The 24049-nt window shown below is 45.2% G+C and overlaps 1 protein-coding gene across 12 annotated transcripts in view; it reads right to left on the bottom strand.

Annotated features, from left to right (window-relative positions):
- The window catches only part of TCF7L2 (transcription factor 7 like 2), a 180139-nt gene extending 157138 nt beyond the window's left edge, over window positions 1-23001 (bottom strand). For 11 of the 12 annotated variants that reach the window (XM_075155083.1, XM_075155087.1, XM_075155091.1 and 8 more), the window contains exons 1-3: window positions 21954-23001; window positions 21560-21626; window positions 21239-21363 (exon numbers count right to left, since the gene is read on the bottom strand). In XM_075155083.1, the coding sequence (XP_075011184.1) occupies window positions 21239-21363; window positions 21560-21626; window positions 21954-22142 (381 nt within the window). In that variant the 5' untranslated portion in view covers window positions 22143-23001. The remainder of the gene's footprint in view (window positions 1-21238; window positions 21364-21559; window positions 21627-21953) is intronic. The other variant, XM_075155085.1, reaches the window with a different exon arrangement.
- Window positions 23002-24049: the final 1048 nt, after the last annotated feature.

Below are 24049 nucleotides of genomic sequence, written 5' to 3'. Positions count from 1 at the left end.
TTAATGGGTAGAGAGAGAACATAGCGTCTCCACCGCACTCCCAGCGCCTGCCCCAGGCGGGCCGGGCAGCGAAGAGGTGGCAGCAGACAAGGCTGTGGCAAGAATTGGGACCCAATTTTGCAACCGTTACTCCTGTCCCACTGAAGGCTGTGGGTATGGGGCAATGTCTCCAGGCCAGACCCTTATCACCCTTATCTGCAACAAGGCAACGAAGCTACTTGTATCCTTGTGCAAACCAGCCACTTAATTGCATGGTGGGGCAGGGAGGGGAGCGACCTTAACAGCATGTTTATTTTTGTCAAGCTGGCATGGGAACAAGGCACAGGTTTGCACGGGAGAGAAGGGCAGGGGTCACGGCAGAAAAAAACTAATAATGACTTCTAGGTTTGGGCATCGCCTGGCACCCCAGAGCCGGCAGATTGCAACTCTTCCAGCCAGTCATTCGCAGCCAGGAAATACCCTCTCTCTCAGTCATCACTCAAAATAATGAATATTTATTTATAAATTGCATGCAGCCTGTTCCCCTAGCACGGGGCTGAGCAGAGCAGAAATAAAAGCAACCCCCTAATCATCAGAATAGCTGCAAAAGCAAACGGGGACCGCAAGTCCCACACATGGCAAGCTCAAATAGTACCAGGAAGCATCACCAGCATCCAAGAAATTACAAAGACAACTGGAAAGTTTCTCAATGTTTTAGATCTATTCTCTCTTCCAAAACAGGGAGACCTTTCCCAGGTCATAATCCCTCAAAAGAGGAGACTTCCTACTCTATCACCAAGCAGGCTCAGCTCCAGCCATGGAGCACAGGTGTCGGGCTGACGTCCTGGCATAAAAGGAGATTGGTGCTGACGGGGCCTTGGACGCAGCGCTGGGTACAGCGCAGCCAAAAGTCTACGCAGCGAGCAGGAACTGAGTGGAGCACCTAATAAGTGGATTTTTTTTTTCTTTAATTTAATAAGTCTCAGCTATCACTAGCAGCCAGCACAAAGCCTCAAAGCCAAGCAGAATAATACATCCTCAGGCTTTTGTATCCTAGCTTGCCTTGACGGCTTCCGTTGCAAATCAGTTGTCGTAGCTAGAGACTGGACTTGAGAAGCCGATTAAACAAAGCTTGCCCTGCTCCTGCCTGACGCAGCGCTCCCTCGTCCAGCTCCTCATTAACGGGCTCACGGATATCCACTGTGACTGCTAACTCCACTGGCTGTTGAAGGGCACGCACGATGCTGGCAAGAGGCCGGATCTGAAAAAAGTCCAGCTTTTCCGAGCGGTCAGAGCCCTGTCCCAGCGCTGCGTGGATCGCTGTGCTGGAACCACCCTCCCGTGGCGGGCGAGCTCAGGCAGCCGGCAATGGGAGCGCAGCTGAGGTCAGGCTGCTTGGGAAGAGCAGAGGGCACTGGACCAGCCGAAGGGCCATCACAGCTTTCAGGGTTTGCTGGTACGGCTGTCCCTTGGCAGAGTCCCCAACAAACCAGCCTTCCAGTGCAGACGGACTCGATTCGGAGACACGGAGAGCATCCATATCCCCGTGCAAAGAGCCTTGGCCAAGAGCCGACCACACAGACACAGCGGTCAAAGTAGGTCCTGCTTTCGGGGGAAAGCAGAACACCAGAGACAAAGGCTGGTATACAATGGCTCTCTTTAAAATAATAATTTAAAAAAAAAAAATCCATAGGAAAACTCCCATTGGCTTCATCAAGGCCAGGATGTGACCCAAGCTTGTGGAACCGCCCTGAGGGAAGGCAATTAGTCTCACTCAAGGGATGCCAAAAAATTTAGCAGAGCATCCATAATCACCCTGAAATGTTCTCTACTAGCTAAGTATAATGGGTTTATCGTTTATTTCTCAATTAAGTGGTGCTTAAGTTGACCAGGGAGTGGATTCCTATTGTACATTGATTAGCCAATAAAAATACATTAAAAAGCAAGTCGGACTACAGACAAGGAACGTCATTCCTCTCCCTCTGCCAAGCGAGGTGTCCTCTTGGGCAGGCTGCCGTACCTTCTCTCCACCTCTCCTAGCAGTTCAGCTCTTCTGCAAAACACTTTTACACAATGAATGAATTCCTAGGGCTACTTGTAAAATTACTAGGCACAGCCTTGTTAAACACTCATTTGGGTTTAAGACAATACATTAAAAATCACAAAGCAAGTGAGCACCAAGTGCTATACTATCATCAAAGCTAAATAAACAGAATAGTCCATCAATGACTTATTCCCCCCGCCGTTACTCCACATCATCCATCCCCACCCTCCGCACTCACAAAGTCTCCCACAGATCAATAGCCAGGCTCATTGATTATAACTGGAACAGGATCACACTCTTTTCCTTCCAGGTCAAAAGGCACAATGACAACAAGCCATTAAGTATTTTGTGGCACCACTCAATGACTGTATTTATGCCATATACATAGTTATGGTTATTCCAGGGAATAATCTTCATTTATTTCAGCAACAATCTGACAAACTATATTTATGCTGCACCTTTGGCCTCCTTGCTTGAACTCTGCTCAGCAATGTCTCTCAGCTGGGACTACTTCTAACACGCAAACCCTCCAAACAGCTTTCAAACCACCAGCGTTTCTTGGATATTGTTTTGTTTAAATCTACTACAAAAGACCATTTTCTCACTCTCCACTCTTCCACCCTCCTCCCCTTCTTCTCTTCCCCCTCAAGCTGTTGGCCAAAGAAAAATTAAGGATTTTAAGTTACACTTCTTGCGTGCCCTCTGTGAGCACTACGAGTCTGCAGCATTACCAGGGTTGGCCCAAGAAGCTGCATTCCACCACCCAACTGGGGAAGTGACCCGTCAAACCCTAGCAAAGCACCTGAGAAACCCCACCATGACCTACAGTCCCTCAGGAGCTTCAGGGGGGCCTGACTGACCACCTAGGAATGTCACTTCACAAAAGCGGCTTTAATTACAGACATCCCCATACTGCGGTCGCACGACCGACAGCTTCCCTGTCATTCCAGGCTTGCTGTGTTTTATGGACAGCCAGCAGCAGAAATATTAATGCTACTTCTATATTTCAGAGAAAGAAAAAAGGCACAGATACATACCTATATTTTAAATATACATCTCTCTGTATATATGCATGCACACACATGCATATAAACCCCTTTGCTATAAACGAAAAGGCCGGTTGTCTGAAGGTGTTACAAATGCCCTTCAGAGCTCATTTAGTCTGGTCTGCATAATTTCACCAGTGAATTTGCCACTTGTAAATATTCCAAATTTATGCCAATAAAATCTTCTCAGCAACCAGACAGCCTATCTCCCTCTCTCTCTCTCTCTCTATGCGTGGAGCCGTTAACATCCGTTCGTGGTTTGTTATTCTTGCGAAAGATCAGTAGGGGAAGGGAGGGAGAAGAGGGAAAGTCCAAGTCATGTGTCCTCACAAAGGACACTGAGCACTCAGCAAGTTGGGAAAGTGGAAGCTCACACCCCGTCGATGAGACAGAGCAGCTCCACGCCACTTTTCTGCATTTCAAAACTGAAAGCACGGCAGAGACGAGAACGTCAAGGAGCAGGGAGATAAATGTAGAAACCGATGTCGTGTCATGATCTCATAAAAGGCCTGGATACACCTACAGAGCCTTCCTTATGACTGTCATATAAACGTTACGCTGGGGCCGCGTACAGGAGATTAAGCGGGAGGGGAGGGAAGCTCCACATGTGTCATGCTACCAAAGGTTATTTTAGGATCAGCTTAGAAGCTGAGTAGTGGGTGGCAGCTGATTATATTACCACAGGCGTACTTAAATATCATGGGCCCAAACCCTCATCGGGATCTTTCATAAAGGGTTGAGGCTGCACTGTGACTTGAGCGTGAAACCTGGCCTGCAGAGCGGTCCGCTTCCCCGGGGCTGCGGTGAGCCTTCCTGGGCAGCAGCCTTCCCTCAGAGCAGGACGCAGCCGCGGCACAAGCACTTTGGCTTAAAGGCCCACGTTTGTTCAAGGAATAATGTCAAGGAATACACCGGAGCCTCAAGCTCAGGATTTTCCTGCTGCACCGTGAACCACCGTGAGAACACAGAGTACTTGGGGACAGAGCACGCGCAAGGATCACACGGACAGTCCTACACGGCCATGTCATCACCAAGTTGTGTTATCCCACCAGCCGGCACCAAACCACAGTTTACCTGCCTCTGACACGACAAGTCGCAGAAGCAGCTCAACCACTACTTTCAGAGTTCCAGCTGCCAGTGGATCACATCTTGATGGTAACTCTGCAGCTGAAGGAGGGCTTTGGAGGACCGCAGCCCAGCTTACCATGGATTCAGAAAAATTCGTGTGTAACGGACTATCTCTGCTTATCTAAGAAATGTCTCTGTTCTCCCACACAAGCATCCGCCTTCACAACCATAAGCCAGGAGAGCAATGCTACCTGGTCATAGATCATGTCCATGGCTTTAGATCGCCAAGCAATACTACAAGTCCTGTCTTTAAATGGCCTAATACCAGGTGACTTAGAGGAAACCATGTGGCACGTTCATACAAAGGGTGACCACTGGCAGTGCTGTTCTCGCATACAGACAGACGGACCCTCCGCTAAAAAAGATCCTTCCAAATGAAAAGAAAATAATCAGACACTTGATTCTTGAATGTTGCTATGACCTCAAAGTTGCAGAAAAAAAATTATATATACACATACATACATATTTAATATATGTAGACACACATGTATGTATATAAATATATATTATAGATATTAATATATTAATAGATATTATATAGATATAGATTATAGATATTAATATTTTATACATATATAACAGGTATTAATAGTTTCCCTATCAATCTCTTCCAGATTTCTGCACCAAAGCCCTGGTTCATAATCAGATCTATTTAATTATTTTCAAGGCTTACAGCACAGTTTTGCAGTGCTACTTGTATAAAATCCGCAAACATTTATTGAAACTTTTAGAGAGAGCTTTATGTTAAAAATGAGCCGTTACCCTGAAAAGTAGCTAATTATACCTTCACAAATTTGTAGCTGTTAAGCCATCCAAAAACACTACCCGGAAGTCAGTTTTGGTTTAGTTCAGATGTAGTTCCTCTCCCATTTTTAACTGCTCCAAGGTTTTGGTACCTATGACTACATTGATGGGCTCACTTGATTAAAACCAAGTATTTCTACTGCAATTCTTGGATGAACCGCTCTGTTTGTCAGGTTTTGCAGGCACAGAAGTACAAATGAAAACTGAAATCTCGGACTCAGTTTGGGTGGGCAACGCTCCTTCAAGTTGTAAAAGTATTCAAATCACACCAGATGTTAACTGCTCCTCTGGCTTCCTCATCCCATAGGACACCACTTCTTGGCTTTTTTCGGCACAGTAGGATCATTCATCACAGGCCCACATTCCCCTGGTTTTGGCCCTGAACGCGAGTTAGAATAAGCTAATACTGGACCTGGGTCTTTGTCGGGATCAGAGAGAACACAATGCCAGGCAACGTCCACCTTGCCTGTTCAAGCATTCCCAGTAAAGAAACTAGTTTTACTACCTTAGCAGAAAGGAGTTATTTAGTTGCACAAAAGGGGCCTCCAGCAAACTCCAAGATGATCTATCCCATATAGGTGCTATCCAACAAACTAAACACAACATATACTGTAGTGACTGTACGTAGTATAGAACAGGCTGAACGATACAAATTTCTAAGGCAGGTACATAATGCTACTAACACAATGACAAAACAATAGAAATGGGTGCAAACAGCAGAAACCAATGCAATGTATATCGGTAAACACCGTGAGGAAAAACATACCAACACCAGCTTCATCTTCCATTAGTTCAGTGTATATACACTCATTCAAAAAAAAAAAAAAAATTATCTTTTAGAAACTATAATCCAAGTAGAGGGAGGAAATTAAGTCTTTCACTCAAAGTTTCATTTGTTTCAACGAAATTCATACAACTGCAAAGAACCACCATAACCACTAACTTACATCACCTGCCAGAAATAAGATCACCTCAACACTTTGTAATTCAGAGGTTAATCTACTTAAAGTTTTAGGACAAATCACTACTCATTATCTTAGTGCAACTACACACTTTGGCAGGAGATGGTCACACTACCCACCAAAGAGAAAAATACACATCTCCAGTGGACCAAACCATGACACCTCATTGAAAGACTATTTTTAACCACCTTCTGGACAGCCTCAAATCAGTCAGAAATATTTCTTTCCATAACTTCAAATGAACCTTTAATGAAGAACTCTGATTGTTTCTCCAGTATAAGCCAGGTTGCCTGACAGTGTTTGGAAGATAACTAGTCCTCCTCTGAACACATGTGCACCCACAATTATGTTGGTGCATAACCAAGATGGGGAATTACCAATCTCTCTCTCTATCAAACAGTTCCATACCTGAGACTCCTGTCGTGCTACTCAGCTTACTCATTGAAAAAGAACAGCAAGTAACTTCTAAACCATTTCACAGGCAACGGCCGTTTTCTCCCCTCCTACATAAACTGAAATGCCAAATACCAAACCTATTTGTAGCAGTCAAGGTTAGTTCTAACAGGCAAATCACCGAGAAGATAAATTGATCTGAACGTTTATCTAACCACTAATAATTATTCCTACTTATTAGTTTGTGGTACCCCAAATGCACAGAGTACTTAAGATAACAGAGAAAGTTTGATCCTTGCCTGGAGGAACTCCCATGAGTAGGAAAGAAACCAAAGTAAGATGAAACTGCAAGAGAAACCAATCTCAATTTACAACCACTTGTGACAGCAGGGACGTGGATCTTGGCTTTCATTCTGCACGAACTTTTTAGCCTTTTCTGGAATTACCCCAAAGGAAGATGACCCATTGCTAGATATTCATGAAGTTATTACACAAAACTGTAAATCTCTGTATCAACATAACAGAATACCAGAAGGAGACATCCTACAGACTCTAGGACTTCATCCTCTTGGCTTTTATTGACATTCTTACTATCTTAAGAGGGTTACTCTGGTGGCATGAGACAGTAGGTCACCTTTGGAGACGACACACATGTTCAGCTTCAGAGAAAAGAAATCTTGACAGTCAAACAGCCCAACCCTCTTGATTTTGCTCCTACCAAACAGAGCATACCCACATGAACGTACATCTAATGCAACTTACTGATTGTATCAGGGTGCAATTGGGATTGGTGATTGCTGGCACCACAAATCAGCACAGTGCCCCAGTACCTCAGTTCCATGCAAACATTCAGGTTTAGCTGTGATGACTCTGAAGGCAATCAGTGTGCAAGATCATTACCAATCAGCTTCGTGCAGCTATATCTTGAAAAGTGACTCCATGAAAGTGGTATGAGGGTGAGGTAGGGAGGAAAGAGGAGTGTAGTGTTTATTTCCTTTTAACTTTCCATTTCATATGTGTTCAGTGCCATGTCTGAACATGTTCAGACATTTCTTCCCCTCCCCACTTACCCTTCTTCCAAATGCTTGTCCTACAAATTGTATCTGGGATCTGAAAATTAAGCTGAATTCTTTCTTTCTCTTTCTTATGCACACAGAGTAATAAAGAGACTTTGCAATCCAAATTCTGCACTTGTGCACACCTGCGTTAACCCCATTGTCCTCAAATTATTCCCTTAACAATGGCTGTGGGTTTGTACAGGTGTTGAACAAGCCCCGTAATTGGAATTTAACAAACAATTCCAACAGCAGGGGGAAACAAAAAGAGCAAGAATTCAGCTCACTCCTTGTGGCATTAGCTAACATGTTCAAGGAGCACAAAAAACAAAAACAAACTTAAAAGATATTTAGGCATGTGCAGATGCTGACAGGCGACTCACGAGACTTCCAAATACTACCCGTTTTCTACTTAGATCCACAAACCAAAGCAATAGCTTTGGAGTGAAAATGAAAAACTTTTGCTTCTCATTTGCACCATCCTTCCAGTATTCTCTTTAGCCTCCTTCCCGCTTCACCAAGTATTTTGTTTCCAAAATAAACTTCATAAGCTCCCCCTTGGAATCACAAATTTAGGCCACAATCCTACAAGCCCAAATGCACAGACCCAGCTGGGCTGAGGACAATTTTCAGAGGGCTGACACGGAGGCAAGCCCAGCGCATGTGCAGGATCGGGGCTGTATTTGCACCACCAGCTCCCGGGAAGGGAAGCACCTCCAAACCGCTCACCACCGCATTAAGAAACAACCCCAACGGGAGGCAGAAAAGCAGGCTTGAGGAAATGCCACGCGATGAGAAGAGGACATTGGCTGCTCTGCGTCGCTGCCTCAGCTAAACTCAACAGCTGCTTTTCTAGGCTGAGCTAGATTTTACATAGCTGTAAAATCAAATAAAAGCTTCCTGCTGCTGTCAAGAGCTCCTGCTCGCGACCATGACTTAAAACCAGCTTCCTCCAGCGATCTCTCTGTCTGTATCAAGCCGCGTCCGGGACATCGACTGCAGATGTAGTTAGGCTCTGTTGCGATGGATAACTTGGTCGTAACAGTCTAACAGGAAAGGTTATCCGGCTGGCAAATGAAAGAGATCAGTGACTTTATAGGGCCAGCAATTACTCCTTAGTGATGGAGAATTACTACAGAGCACTCATTACTGAAGGGATGCCAGTTACTGACAAATTACCAAACTGAGAAATTAATTACCAGCTGAGAAAATAATGCACAAGGGATAGGACTGAGAAAGCCATGTTCAAGAGAGGTCCATAATTTGCAACAAGTACATTCTAATCAACAATTAGTCCTGGTACAATTAATACCACACTGGGTACTCTTTCAGGATGGCAGACATCACAACTGGTCTGCAAACCATCAATGGCTGAGACAAAATAGCATCATCTAAAAATGGAGACATCGTTCAACCTGACCACGACATTGTCCAACACACAGACCCGACTCTACGCTCCAACGCTGCGTAAGCAATTCAGCATTACTGCCAGGAAGATCATCGCCTCCCAGCTCCTCCTTGTGCCTACAAGATGACTTCTACGTGTTCAGAAAACCCTCCCGTATTCACGCACCAGGCTCACAGACAAGGCAAGGGAACGAGGGGAACGCGTGCCCTGAGGAAGCGTGCACGGAAGTGTGCTTTGCTGAATGTCAAGAGCCATTTTTGCAATGCAAACTCCAAGAGAACCAACTTTTCCACAGCTTTTTCACGCTAGGGGCCGACCCTGCCAAAAAAAGAAAAATCTGCTTTTTGCTAAAATATAAAAAGATCTAGCCAAAATCTTCATCATCATCATCATCCAGTGGAAAATAATTGAGGGAGGTGGAGACGGAGAAAAAAATCTGTATACAAAAACCACACATGACCTCTGAGCTACAACTTTCACAGCCATGAGTATTTATTAGCTTCAACAATGCTTCTGTAATCAGCAACAAGACCTTCCTTTTTCCTCTGCTCCATATCTTAGGAACCTGGTGCAGATGCTGGCTGATCCCAGGTCTCCAGGAGAGAAGAAGGGGGGATGAATTAGACATACAACACCCACAGGGTCCCAACACAACACCAAACTGGCCACGCCACAGGCCTTGAAGGCAACGTGATACAGAGAAACACAAGACAGAGCGAAAACATCAGCCTAAAGGGCTCCTCTCTCTCTGTCTGCATTCAGATGTAGTGGTGAATGAAGGGGAGAAACATAACACTGACTAAATGATTAAGTAAAATAGCCAAGGTCACTACCTCCAAGCCTTTACAAAGCAGAGATCCTACATTATTTCGGGGAGAACAAATAAAAGGCAATCACAAAGCCTAAACAGCTAAGTAAATGGACATCAAAATGACTAACTTTGCACTCAGGATGGTAACTGGAAAAAATCAAGGAGCTTAATATTTTATTTTCTTTAAGAGTAAAGGCGTACAGGAAATTTAGCAGTCACATTTTCTTCCTTGGGCAAGAACCCCCACGCTGCTCGCTCGCTCATTCACTCCCATTTTTCTCTGTGTAGCACCTGACCAAAAGGAGCCCAGACCGAGGCCTCCAGACACTCCTGCATCGCACAGCAACAACTCTGATTTTTATAGTTTTATTTGGCTTGTTCACAAGACCCAGTCTCACATAATCCACGGGCCTGATCCTCCTCCTAGTATGAGCAATGGCAAAACTCCAGCTGATTCAGTAGTTCTGGACAGACCTTGCAGTGGCAAGAGGATAAACTTTAAGAGTCCAAGCCTTATTCATTCTCTCTTCTTGCTTCCACGAGTAATCCTATTAAAAATAATGGGACCGCTCCTAAGAGTCAAAGATGCAGGATCGAGTAAGAGGAGAAACTCACTGAGAAATATTTGGGGTTCCCCCTTCAGCAGAGCACAAGCACATTCCTCAAAGCATCCTCTTATTGCTGTATGTCAAATTAGAGCACCAAAAAAAAAATAAAATAAGAGCAAAATGCCTGAAAATGTCATTTGAGGCAGGAAGAAGAAACCTAAGTCCTTCTTCTTTTAAAATAAGGGCAATCGAATGATGAGTAGCTGAAAATGTGGCCACACACACACACTCCTTCATATACACATACATACACAGAGGCAGTTCATCAGAAGTGAATCGGAGAGAGAAAGATGAATTTGAACCCTTTATCCCCTGTCCTTTATAAAGGCTGCCACTCAGTAAACGGAGATTGCTCTAATTACTGTGACAATTCTGCACCCCGTTCAAACAACTTTTGTGTTCTGGACAGGTTTCTCCGCGAGTTTGAAATTCTTGGCCTGAGAACCACTCTTGTCTAAAAGGGGTTTCTCGTTGCAAGCACAGAATGCAACACTAACAAGTTGTCCCTCTTTTCAGCTCCTTTCATTCTCCTCTCTTCCAATTGCCTGATTCAGGGCTTAATGGAAACTTGTCAAGGCTTTTCTTCCCACAAACCCTGTAGAGCCCCAAGGCAATCTGTGCACAGAGTAACCACAGGAATCTCATATTGTCAATTAAAATTGAATAGACACCTGATAACCCAGTATATGTTCACGAATATACATCACATGCATATACACAGATGTGCCCACGTAACCAGTCCAATACCCACGTTCGGGCACACCAGCAGTGCAGTGACGCGCCAGTTCCCATTTACAACCACCCAGCTACACCCAGGTTCTCGTTTTCACTTTTTAATTTTGTATTTATGAAATTTAATTTCATATTTATGAAATTAAAAACAAAGTACTTTCAAGTAGTGTAGTTGAGCAACAGATTTCAATGGAAAATAAACTAACTACGTATACCAGGCATTTGGCCTTTAATAACCCTGGGGATTGTAAAGATACTTAGCTGCTATCCAGATAAAATAAGCTCTGTGGATATTCTTTACACAGCGGTTTTGTGACCGGTACAGTAGTCATGTATGTGACTAGCTCCTGTAAAGTACCTTTCCTCCACCACCACCTTTTTTTTTTTTTCCTTTTTTTAATTGACACAGACATATTTTAAGCTACATTTTATGGTGCAGTTTAAGAATTAAGAAAAAGCCCATAGGGGAATGTAACAGGAATCGAAAGTAAACTGAGACATTTGGTTAATAATAATAAAAATCTCAAAAACTTGACTTCTAGACAGACAACTATAATCTATAACTCCTTTCAAAGGGAGAAAACCTTCTTGCCAATGTCCCAGAGAAAACAAAGGTAGCAATACTGATTGCCATCTTATTCTTCTGATGTGTTCATTCAAGGTCGTACCTTCCTGTGGACTCTTTAATATTGGCAAACATTTATAATAGCATAATTTCAATAGCAGTCTGTTCAGCCTGGGAGTAGATCTATGCAGCATCTATATGCCGTCTTCCAGACCTTGCCTATGTCAGAGTAGTGGCCCTGGTTTTATAAATCTCCTAAATCTAATTAAACCAATGCAAACCTCTTACTGTGTATGCTCCCAAACCAGTTCACTGGTTTAACCAAGTTAAAATTATTCAGGCTAGGGTTTAAAGCAGTTCCAAGAGAACCTTTATTAAATATTTGCATCAGTTAAAAACAGAAATCAATGTAGTGGCTTGTCTCTAGAATAGAAAAGCCTATAGCCTCAGACTTTTTCAGATCATTATTTAAGGAGTCACTGACTCCAGTGGGAGTTTGGATGTGCTCAGAGAGGTACGCCCCCACCTTTTCTTGCTCTATTTTTCCCTTTCTTAAAATAGGACGATTTGTTTCTATTGTATCAACACCTAAGAATATTCCCCAGAAAGTCCCTTTGCAGTATTTTCAGTTTGGCATTTTCTAACTATTACCGCCCACACCTTCCTTTTGGATTATTCTGGTCTCTCAGCTGCATCACCATCACTAGTGAATTAAAAAGCAGAGACTGATTTTGTTGTATACAGCACCTTTCACACCACAGATACTCTGGAGAGCCCTACAAAGCTGCGAGATAGATACTGGTCGAGCACAATTATATATTCATACTTGGTAGCCATTAGGCATGCAATCGTACTTCCCACGGAGCCTAGGGCATTAAAACCTGTTCTGCCGAGAGGGGAAAACAGTTAGGCAGGACTAACTGTATCAGTAGGACTAACAAAATGGTTGTGGGACCTTTAACACCGTAGAGAGTCCCTCCTGAATTCAGCCTCACTTCCTGGCCAAATACCTGCAGGAGTTTGGTACCTGAAACATCTGACCCCAAAAAGAAGCCGCCCTCCCACCTTCCCATCTTCTCCCTCCTCGCACTTCCTTTAGCAAGCAGCAAAAGCATTTCAAACAACGCAAATCCATTCTCTGCTCACCAAAGCCTACTTGTCTCCTATAATTTCTATCATTTTACTGTCATCATTTCTTTTTGCTGAAACCAGCAGCATATGAGTCAGAGAACAATCATTAACTTTTACAACTTCCATACAAATCCACCTACTCATATTAGAAAAGCAGTATTGACATGCAACACAGCCTCGGACCAAATCCTGATCCTGCCAGGATGCCCCACGCTTCTTTGGGAAAGAGACACTGCAGAAGCCGGAGCTCATTTAAGAAAGCACCATTGGAAACATAATTTTTTTTTTTCCCAAGAGCGAAGAACGCCACAGAAGCAGCAATATATCAATATGACATTTAGTTGGGTTTGGCTTTTTCAATACCTTTATCCACTTTTGAAGAAGTTGGCCACTGGTTCAAGACACACGGGGCCTGATCCAAAGCCCTTCGTTATTAATAGAAGCCTTTTTTCCACTGACTTCAATGGATCTTGGACCAAGCCCAAGGAAGACAAGATTTCACAGCAGTAAGAGTGACACACATTCTCCACATTCAAAAAAAAACAATACGCGGCATCTACGATGTCAATCTGTATACCGTAGTTTTGTTTGTGTTTTGCTTTTTAAAAATAGGCTCTAGGCTGTCGGATTAACGCACCCAAAACGTCTCTCTGAAGTTGGAAGGAATTACGGGCAGATGCAAAATGCCATGGTGAAATATATAATATGCCCAGTATTTCCCCCAACTAGAATATAAAGGCATCCTCTACCGCAACGCTTCTTATAAGTTGCTGCAGCCACACTTTAAAGTGTCCCATCATTATAAACTCCTCTAGTAACAGCTACAACATTACCCATGATGAATTAATTTGTATTAATATGGCTATCATGCGCATTTCCATATGAAACCCATTGTTCTGGAGCATTAATAAAAACCTCACCAAGTGAAGTAACATGGTACCCCTATATTTAGTTTAAAGAAATTTAAAATAAATACATTAAAACAAAATTGCTAATAACTTTAGTACATCATAATTGGCACAGCAAGCAGAAACCCAGTTATCTTCTCAGTACGTATTTATAGCATCACCCTTCCCCATTCATTCCGCATTTTCTTAGAGAATCTGCTGTACCCTACATCTGCAATTCATTGACTTTACAATTTACCACATGTTGAGATGGAGAGGTCTCAGCTCCATTTGAATCACTGCACAAATATGCAAGTGATTTATCGTTTTAAAACTGAAGACTGCAGAAGAACGACTCCACTTTTCCTGAACATTACTCCTTCTGGCAGACCATGAACAATTACAGCGCGTACTAATTAAGCTCTGTAAATGTGCTGTGCCCTGCTAATGCCTACCAGGCCTCAAATTTAGTTGCATGAAGCCAAACTTCAGCCAGCGACTTAACTCATTCAGCACTGCCCGGTTGCCTGAGCGTGACCCCACGAAGAATAAGGGTCGAGGGTTTAGCCGACCTAAAACAAAGGCGCGAGACTGAACAGATTTTGCCGGAAAGAATCGGAGGGGGGAGATGCCGAAGGGAGGGGGTGGGAAGCGTCCTGGGAACCGGAGGAACATCCTTGTTGATAACCTGTTAAAAAGGTACAATACCACACCAGCTTTGCAGCGCGGTGCTGGGGGATTCGGATCTGTCCCCAGGGGCTAATAAGTCACGGCGCTCCATTGATTAGGGAAATGCATAAAACCTTCAACAAAACTGTACAGCTATTTGTGGAAGGGCCAAATTGACAGCCCCCTCATTTTTTTTTAAGTCGGGTTTTACATGGCTCGTAGAAGAAAAACATATGGGCAAAGGAGAGCAGCTTTCCACCACACACATAACCCTGCCTTTTTCTTAAATGAGTCTCCAAGCACAACAGTAACCTACGGGGAACCCGAAATCAACTGCTGGAGAAATTAAAGCTAAAAGTAATACCTAGGCATATTTGAGTAATCGCATTATCTTGTTAAAAGACACACACACCCCCAGCATAGACAAGACAGCAGCACTTCAAATCTGACTGTCCACTCTAGGAAAGCCTGTTTAATGGGGAGCGAGCGGAGAATAACGAGCTTTGCTGAGTGAAGCAGTGTTTTTCCTCGGGCCCCAGACTTTCCTGACACTTAAGAGTCAATCCCCAGATCCCAAGCTTCCCCTCCAACCATCCGTTCAAATACCGGCATTTCCCCCCCCCCTCCAAGTTTCTACGATTTCTCCTTGCGCTCCAACATCCCTTTGTCCTCCAATTACTCTCCAGCGGCCTCCGCTCTCCCCGTGCTCCCCCCAGCTACCCCCTCCCAAAACACCACCCTCACCACGTCCCCCTGCTCCTCTCGCCCCTCCACGCTGACCTATGCGCCCATCCCAGATTGTCCCTTCCAGCAGGACACAGGGCTTCTCCCCTACAAACCGCCTCTAACCTCAACACCTTAATTCATTCAGCGCATGTTTTCCCTTAACGTGGGCTTCTGCTGCTTTTTAAGAGGCCCTGTTTTATATGCACAAAACAGTCTAATATATGTATTTCCAATCATCCACCTTTTGCATAAGGTGGATGCAATTTTTTTTTGCTCCTCCCCTGGCTCAGTGGTACGTGAGAAAATTAAAGGACGTTTCCAGGTGTCATCTGTCTTTAAATGTTTGCTTGTGTCGGTATCTAGGAAATACTGCACAATACTGCGGAGACCTCTGTAAAGGACACGAGCTGTGCTAAACTTCTTCCCTCCTTCATCCTGGCTGCGTCACCCAGAGCCCAGCCTTTACAGCACTGCAAGCGTTAATTATAAACTTCGGAGCCGACTAAAAAAAAAAAAGCACAAACATAAACCAGCAGTTGGGAGGAGGAGCAGAAATATTCTTTGCTTTTGGGTGGGGAGAGAGAGGATTTCCATATCTCCCCCCACCCCCAGCACCACACTCCATCTCTCATTGCTTATAATTAGTGAAAGAAATTTGACCCACTGCCAGTGTCTGTGGACCTTGGATATTATAAGGCCAGCGTGGCGTCAAATATCTTAACATTCATAAGTGTTATAGGCTGTAAATAAACCCCGTGGATTTATGACCCTGCGGTGCTTGCCAGCAAACGACTGTGGCACATTTCTTTCAGCAGACCTGTCGAGGTGCAAGTTTGCCTTTGGTTGTAAAATTAACCATTTCCTTCACAAATGTGCCCAATTAGAAGTCAAAGTTTTAAGGCTTACTTACATATTTGCCAGGACGTGGTACTGAGGAGACGCCCGGGGAACAGAGCTTTAAACTTCCCCCCAAACCTCACAACCCACCCCCCCCAAAGCAAAACTTCTCACAACAGCCCCAGTGTGGGAGCAGAGTATCTGATTTCACCAAAAAAACCTGAAAAAAAACCCAAACCGACAACCCAACTGCTTTTATATTTATATGTGCCTATCACCAGCCCTCATTTTTGGCTGCTCTGAGGCTGGGGGGAGCAGGCGTCTCCCCCCGGGCTGTGCCTGGAGAAGGATCTCCTCCCTTCCCCCAGGATAATGTCATCTGCTTCCTGTGTAGGAGAGCATTTGCTAAATCCAGGTTGTCTCATGCTTAACTGCCAATAATCCAACTTCCACATAACTCCCAGACAGCTGGGAAAAGGACCTCAGAGTTTTTAGTCATGGTACAGAAACACACGTCCACACAAAAAATCTGCAGCTGTCCTTTTTCTCTACACCACATTTTTTATCTGATTTTGGGGCCCAGTCATGAAAGTCTGACAAATTTAAAACATTTTTACCTACATTCTGGTTTACAAGCTCCAATGAAAGCTGCAACACACTCCTTCCCCCCCTCCATCTTCAGCTGACAAATCAGCACATATTTGCTTGAACAAAAAACGAAGAGGAAGGAGGGAAGGGGGGAAAAAAAAAACCCACCCCACTCAACATCATCAGTCCATGTATGAATGCATTCAAAAAACCTGGAAAGGCATCTACTGTATTTTTTTTTTTTTTTTACAGATCAGCCACTGGTGCACCTATTAAAATTGTTCGATTTCCAAAGCAAATATTATTTTTAATGAAGTGCAGTCCTGCAATTATCCTGTACACTCAAGTAACAGTACTGCATTATATTGTTTTGCAAGGTCCCAGAAACATGAAACTTTTCTCTAACTAATTTTCATAGCCCCCTAAAGAGAAGCTGATTGACTAAGCAATGCAGCATTTGCTCCAGAATGAAATCTTATCGGGGGGGGAAGGGGGGAGAGAAGAGAGAGAATTAAAAATAAACCAGCTTCTTTACCGAAAGTAAGTTAACAAACACGGTCTGTTTGCCATTGTATACCAGCTATGCTAATGCTATAGCAGAGTGATTCAGCAATCTACCTAATTAAGCATGAGGAAAGTTTCTTTATGGAGGTTCCATTTGATTTACGCCACAGGATCATCAGTTCTTATTTAATAGCTTGTTTTTACACAAGTCCAGAAACTTTGTTAAAGGCATGTCCATTCAAAATTTTTTTTTAAAAAAGAAAGCAAATAATTCACTCTCCATTGAATAGCTATGTATCATAAAGTACCAAAGTGCTGACATATTAAGTTGTATCTACATTATTAAACTAGTTGGTGGACATTAATACTATAATCCATACTGCAGACATTAAACCTCAACCATAAAGATTAGTAAAGAATTAATATTGTCACATCGAGACTGAAACCTTAACACGCCAGCCATAAATATTTCTGAAGGAGATGAAAAACAATTAGCATAAATACCAAAGAAGGGCAAGAACACCTGTTCTTTTTCAGTGCGATAAGCATTTTATTGTTCTCTATTTAAAATGTAATGACCTGTGTAATTACAGTAATATTACATTGTATTGCAAGGGCTTGGAATGTCACACTTTGAAAAGTGTTGTCAAAACAATTGGAGGGAGGAAAAAAAAAAAAGGACCACCATTAACCCTTCACACTCCAGGGTCTACAGCTTTTGTATTAGGCTGGATTATGTTTGATTCAGTAGATAAAGGAAAACATCCATTTTTCAAGTCAATTAAAGAAAAAAGTTTCTTCCTGAACATAAAATCTAGGCGAGGGGGCTGCTCTCCACCACAGCAATTCCCAACTCCCAAACTTCAGGACCAAACACAAGCTTACTCCTGCAGTCTCACTCAGCAAGCAGCAATTCAGGGGAAAGGAAGATGCAACAGCACCAGTAAAAATAAGAATATCTGCCAGCAGGGTTTTCTCAAATCACAACGCATCTATTTGCTCACCGAAAGCATTAACCAAGCTCTAAATTTAGGGTAAAAATTAAATACACTAATTCTTCATTTTCCAACTCTGAAAGGAAAACATTCTCCTTAATTATCCCTAACAGGCAGCTACCCCAGTCCCTCTGCAAGCGTAGGTATGGAACTGGCACCCTCAGATGCATTACTTCATTACTATTTGACTATACCTCTACTTAATACACATCTTTCCCAAAAGCAATCCACAGTATTCTATCAAAAGCAAGATTAACATGCAACAAATCTTTGACTTTTAAAAATAAAATTATTCCTATCAAGCTTGATAAAGAGTTTGCAGTATTTAAAGCATTATTCTTGAGATAATATATTATTCATCATAAGCAGATTTTATGATACTTCATAATTCTTCACATTCCTGAAGCAGTAAAGCAGAAATTGCTGCCCATGAGTTTGCTCTTGAACAGACAATTACAGGTACATTTACGAAACACAATAATCCCACTACACCCCCAAATAAAACAAAAAGAAAAAAATCCAGGGAAAAAACAACAACAAAAAAAACCACACCCACAGACCTTTAACATTCTACAACAGCAAAAGGAAAGGAAAAGCAATTTTGCTATGCATCTGCATCACCTCTTTACCTCGCATGCTCTAAAACTCAACAAATATGGCTTCAGCAAAAGCTACATAAATAAAAATAAAATTCATAATTACGCAGAATCGTCTGTACCTTTTCAACCTGTATTTAAAAAAAAAAAAAAAACAGGAGACAGAAAGATCTAGTTCGTCTGGAATTGAAAGCTGGTACAGCAGAGAACTAGAATCCAGCTAAAAACACTGTGTGACAGAAGACAGCTATCCCGCTGAATCTTTAGAATATTCTGCTCTCAGGCCTAAATAAACAACTTTAATTTTTCCTGGCTATAATTAAGCGGCAGGCAAACAAACAAGCGTACAGAACGTGAAAGAATAAGGTTAAGAAGATAGGAGAAGGATGCTGGAGCCTGGATGTGGAAATAAGAAAATTGCCTATTGAGCATGGAAATATCCTTTCAGAATCCATCTGATAACACAAGCAGGCCACCTGCTATACCAACAATAAACCAACCTGTAATCTTTCGTACAGTACCTTAACTCACACAAACCCAACATTCCTATGGAGGCCTTTCTCAACTGTGGGGGAGCAAGGGGAGGAAGAATACTTCCAGGAAAGCTAACTGCTGAAGGATCCTATCTTCACATGCTAAGGGAAGAAGGATCTGTAATAAAGGTAATGAGGAAAAAAATAAAGAACTGTAGCTGTTGTAAGAAAAACGTTTAAAGAAAAAAGCAGCAGAGGTGTGCTTCCTATTAGCCTACACTTGGACCAGTGGAATGCATTGAAGGTAAAAAGGAGAAAAAAAAAAAAGGAATACAAAGCTTCACAATTTGTAACAAAGTGATTTGTAACAAAGATTGTTTTGCCATCTGGATCCTGGTGCTTACAGAAATTTGGAATTTATCACCATCATCCATATACATGTGGGTGACCGTATTCAAAAGGAAAAATATAATGCATTCAGCCCCTGAATTCTCCTCCCAATCATTACAATTGCAAACTGCAGTTACCCCTCTCCTACTATCCCAGAAATCACCTCCTTGCAAGAAGAGCCTTACAAGCTACCAAAATAAAACCCTACCACAGCCCTAAATATATGCAAAGTCAGGAAACCTTCCTTACTACCTCCCTGGCACTCTGCATTTACTAATCTGTGTCTACTGACATTTTACTAAGTGAAAACAAGACTGACCCGATGTTTAATATTTTAATGCTTTAAAACACTTGTAGATCTGATACACCGAAGTTGTCCAAGCCCTCAGTCATTAGTACAGCTTCAACCTCTACCAAACAGTAGATCTATTATTGTAAATCGCTATCTCGTGTTACCACAAGGAAAAAAAAAAGTGTATAAACACACATGGTGATGGTGGGGACGCTTCAGATTTAGAAATACCCAGAAGAAACAAAACAGCAATGCTAAACCCATCGGTAGGAATACTTAGTATTTTGTAATCCCAGTGGATTTAGCCGTTTTAGCTAAAAATTTTTAAAAACTCTTTAAAAGGAAAGAAAAGGTGACACTTGAGAAATCTGATGTCAAAGCAGAGCACACCGTGAGTGACACTATGAGCAGAAAAACAGCTGGAACTACAAACCCACCAGCAGACCCCGAAGTTTCCCGGGATCCTGGGATCCGGGCTAAAACTTGCTCTACCTCCAGGCACAGGCGTGCAGACAAGCACCCCTGCCACTGAACCCGGGGTTAAAAAAAAAGAAGAAAAAAATAAAAAACCAGCAAAAATACAACAACAAAACACCGGACGCTTTCAGCAAATTGTTTTTCTGCCAGCATACTTCCAGGAGGAATTTTGCTCGACTTGTTTGATTTTGTTGTTGTTGTTATCAGAGCTAAGCGAGGCGATTTCTGTTTCCGGACTCAGCCCTCTGCTTCGCTCTAACCCCCCGGTCTCCCCCCCAGCGCCGCCAGGCAAGCACGAAGACAGAGCCGCTTCGGGGCTGCTTCCCGCCGCACAGCCCAGGTGAGGAGGGGCCCCGCCGCCACCGGGCAGGGGTGCCGTGCTCCAGCCCCGCCGGGCCCGGCCCGCGCTCCCCGCCAGGCGGGGCGCGGACGCGGAGTGGCCGCGGGGCCGCCCGCGCTGAGGCCGGACACAACTCGCGGCGCCCACGGCCGGGAGGGGACGTCGCCCGGCGCCGGGCACGGTGAAATCGCCGTTCCCGCAGGCCGGGGGGCGGGCGAGGGCAGGAGAGGGTTAAGGGGGAGGAAAGGGGAGGGGGAGCCGGCCCAGCCGCCGCGGAGGAGGGCAGGAGGCGAGGAATCACCATGGAAAACGAGGAGTTTGGAGGGAGCGGATCCCAGACTCGGCCGGGAGAAAATAACCCCCTCCCCAACGAAGGGGAGAGGGGACACGGGGGGGCGGGGGGGGGAGCAAGTCCTGGATTTTTTTTTTTTTCAGTTTTGTTTTGAGGCCGGATTAGGTGGTGTGTGGATTTTGTTTAGTTTTTTTTCCTCCCCATCCCCCCGCAGGGGAGGTTACGAGGGCGCCACAAAACTGCCCACAAAACTGAAAGTAAAAAAAAAAAAACACAAAGAAAAGAAAAAAAGAAAGTAAAAAAAAAGAAAAAAATAAATATGGCGAAGTGTAAACAAACCCCCTCCCGCCGCGGCCCGCGGAGTTTGGAAAGTTTGCGGCGCGACGCGGGGGAGGGGGCGGCGGGCCGGGCCAGGCGGGCGAGCGGGGGCAACGGGGAGCGCAGCGGCGGCGGGAGCTGGGGGAAGGAGGGGAGAGGAAAGGAAGGGGGGGGAAAAAGGCACTTACCGTTCTCGCCGTCGGAGAGAGCGATCCGTTGGGCAGATACGGGCTGCTGAGGTCGGGGATCATTATAAAGGGATAACCCGGGTATGGTGGGCCCTTAAACAACCCTCCATCTTGCCTCTTCGCAGCTAACATGGCGGGGGAGACACGAGCGGGAGCAGGGAAGGAAGGGGGCAACAGGGGGGAGAGAAAGGAGAAGGTGGGGGGGAAAGGAAAACTTTTTTTAGAAAGTGTCCCAAAAAGAGGAGCCGGGCGCCCGGCGGAGGGGCGGCGGGCGGTGCGGGGCGGGCGGGCGGCGGTGCCGGCCGGGCCCGCCGTACTCACCTTCCTCTAAACTTTCCCGGGATTTATCTCTGAAAGTTTCGGACCGAGGCGGGGGCCGCCGCTCCGCCTGGGAGCGAGCCGGGGGTCGGCGTGGGGCAGTTGGGGATGGGGGTGGTGGTTGGGGTTATTTGGGGGGGGGGGGGGAGAAGAAGGGAGGAGGGGAGGAATAAAAGGCGAAGAAGAAGGGAAAGGTGCGGGGAGAAGGTGGAAGGAGAAACAAACAGAACAAAACAGAAGGCATCGTTACAAGTTGGTGCCGCGGAGGAAAGTTGGGCGCCGGCGGGAGCGGGACCCGGCGCCCCCGGCCCCGGCCCCGGCCGCGGCCCCGGCGAGGCAGCGCGGCCCCCGCCCGCCCGCCGCCCCGAAACGGCCCCGCGGGGGGCTTCCCCCGTACCTCCGAGTCTGAGGAGCTGTTTTGATTCGTTTCTGATTCATTGACGAGAGACGACTTGACATCAGCTAAATCCCTCTCCGCCGAGGAGTTTTCGGAGATCTTCTCCTCCTGCTCCCCTTCGTCTTTGAAAGAGATCAGTTCATCGTTGGCGCCCAGGTCGTCCCCTCCACCGCCGTTCAGCTGCGGCATTTTCCTCCTGGTTCACCCCACCAGCAGCAATTTTGCAAAAAGGGGAAGGGGGGAAAAAAAAAAGAAAAAAAAAAGAGGGGAATGGGGGGGAAAAAAGGAAAAAAGAAGAGGGGAGGGGGGGGAAAGTTTGCACCAAAAAAAGAAGAGTCCAAGGTGAAAGTTTCTTTTTTTTCCCCTTCTCTTTCCTCCTGGGGAGGGGAAAAGAGGGAGGAGGAGGGGAGGGAAATGTCTCTTCTTTGCTCCTTTGCACCAGTGACTTTAGGCTTCTTCCTTTCCTTCTTCGGGATTTTCTCTTTCTTTCTTCCAGGGAGCTGGTCGGCGTGCACTGCGCGCACACGCACTCACACCCGCGCACGCACTCACGAAAAAATTAATAATAATAAAAAATATACAGACGGGGGGGGGGGGCGTAGGGGAGGGGGGAAATAATGCAACAAACAAACCCAAGAAGTCAGCTGTAACGGGGGGGCAGCCGCCGCGGATATTGGGAGCCTGTGCCGCTCGGGTTTGAGTGAGTTGAAGTTGGACTGAGAGCTTTTCAGTTCAAAGGCGGCGCTGATTGACAGATAGAAAAAGGGGGATCGAAATCCGGAGGAACGGAGAAGTCTGGGATCCGGGATTATTGACAGGGAGCGAGAAACACACCAGGCACTTAATGAGATGCAGGAGGGGGCGGGGGCTCCCCGGTGACGTCTGCATAAATAAACAGGTCTGGGGCGCGGGAGGGGGAGGAGGAGGAGGAGGAGGAGGGTGGGGGAAGTAGGAAACTAACAATGATCCTTTTTGGCATGGGAGCGGGAGGGCGAGGGGAGGGGAGCGGGCTGCGGGGGCGCGGGGGGGCCGGGACACGACGCGGGGGGGGGGGGGGCAAAAAAAAAAAAGAAAATAAAAAAAAGAAGTGCACTGTAGCCCAGAGCTGCAGGACGGGGGGGGCGAGGGGAAAAGCACCCAGACCAGTGCCCCTGCCTCCGCTCTTTGGAAAGCACTAACTTTTACATACTGAGCATTAATAAACATATCGTCTCCATGCAGTCCGGATTCTCCTGAAGGATGTGTGCCCTTATTATTTGTGTACACGTGACTACAGGGTGCTGGGGTTTTTTTAAACCGTTAACATTTTTCTTGCCACTCGTTGGAGGTAAGAAACTCCAATCATAATAAACACTATGATATAGTAAGAGCCTTTTTTTAAGCAGCACTTGCTCCTTGCATTTCTAATGGTTATAACACGCAGGATGAAAATGTGCGAGATCACTCGCTGAAGATCAGATATTTCCAAATTATCTTATAGTAAGGCACAATATTTTTTGGTCCTTGATGTAAAGAAAAAAAAAAAAAGCGGAGGAAAAGGAATGTGACTGCGAGGAAGTTAATTAGCATGGCAGGACGGAGAATCAAGGACTCCCAGACTTCAGAAGTGAAAAGTTGTGGTGGTGGCGTAAACACCACGCTGGGGGAAATCAAAGTGAAAGTGGGCTGGTCCCCGCAGCGGGGGGAGCGGAGGGTCCGTCCCGGCGCCCCCGGCCGCGGGGTCCCCGCAGGCGGCGGGGGCAGCGGAGCCGCCCGCACCGCCGGCCCGGGCGAGGGCTGCTTCCCTCCGGGGCTTTGAGACAGCGTTTTTGTGAAGTCACTAGCCAGGGCTCTGCCTGCACAGCAACAAAATGGGGAGCAGAATAATGCAGATGCGAGAAATGGCATCTGTTACCCGAATATAATGTGGCGAGGGGAAGGGGAAAACAAATTGATCTTCCAGCAGTGACAAATTGTAACAATGGACGAGTCAATTGGAAACTTTAACATGGGCAAGGAACAAAAGGAGGGGAGCAGGGCGGGGGGGGGGGGGGGCAGAGAGACAGTAATTTCAATGGGAATTAGTAAATTGCCTAATGGAAATGGTGTTAGAAAGC

Source organism: Calonectris borealis, chromosome 7 (genome assembly GCF_964195595.1).
Source record: "Calonectris borealis chromosome 7, bCalBor7.hap1.2, whole genome shotgun sequence".
Taxonomy (NCBI): domain Eukaryota; kingdom Metazoa; phylum Chordata; class Aves; order Procellariiformes; family Procellariidae; genus Calonectris; species Calonectris borealis.
This window is presented reverse-complemented; position numbering and strand designations above follow the sequence as displayed.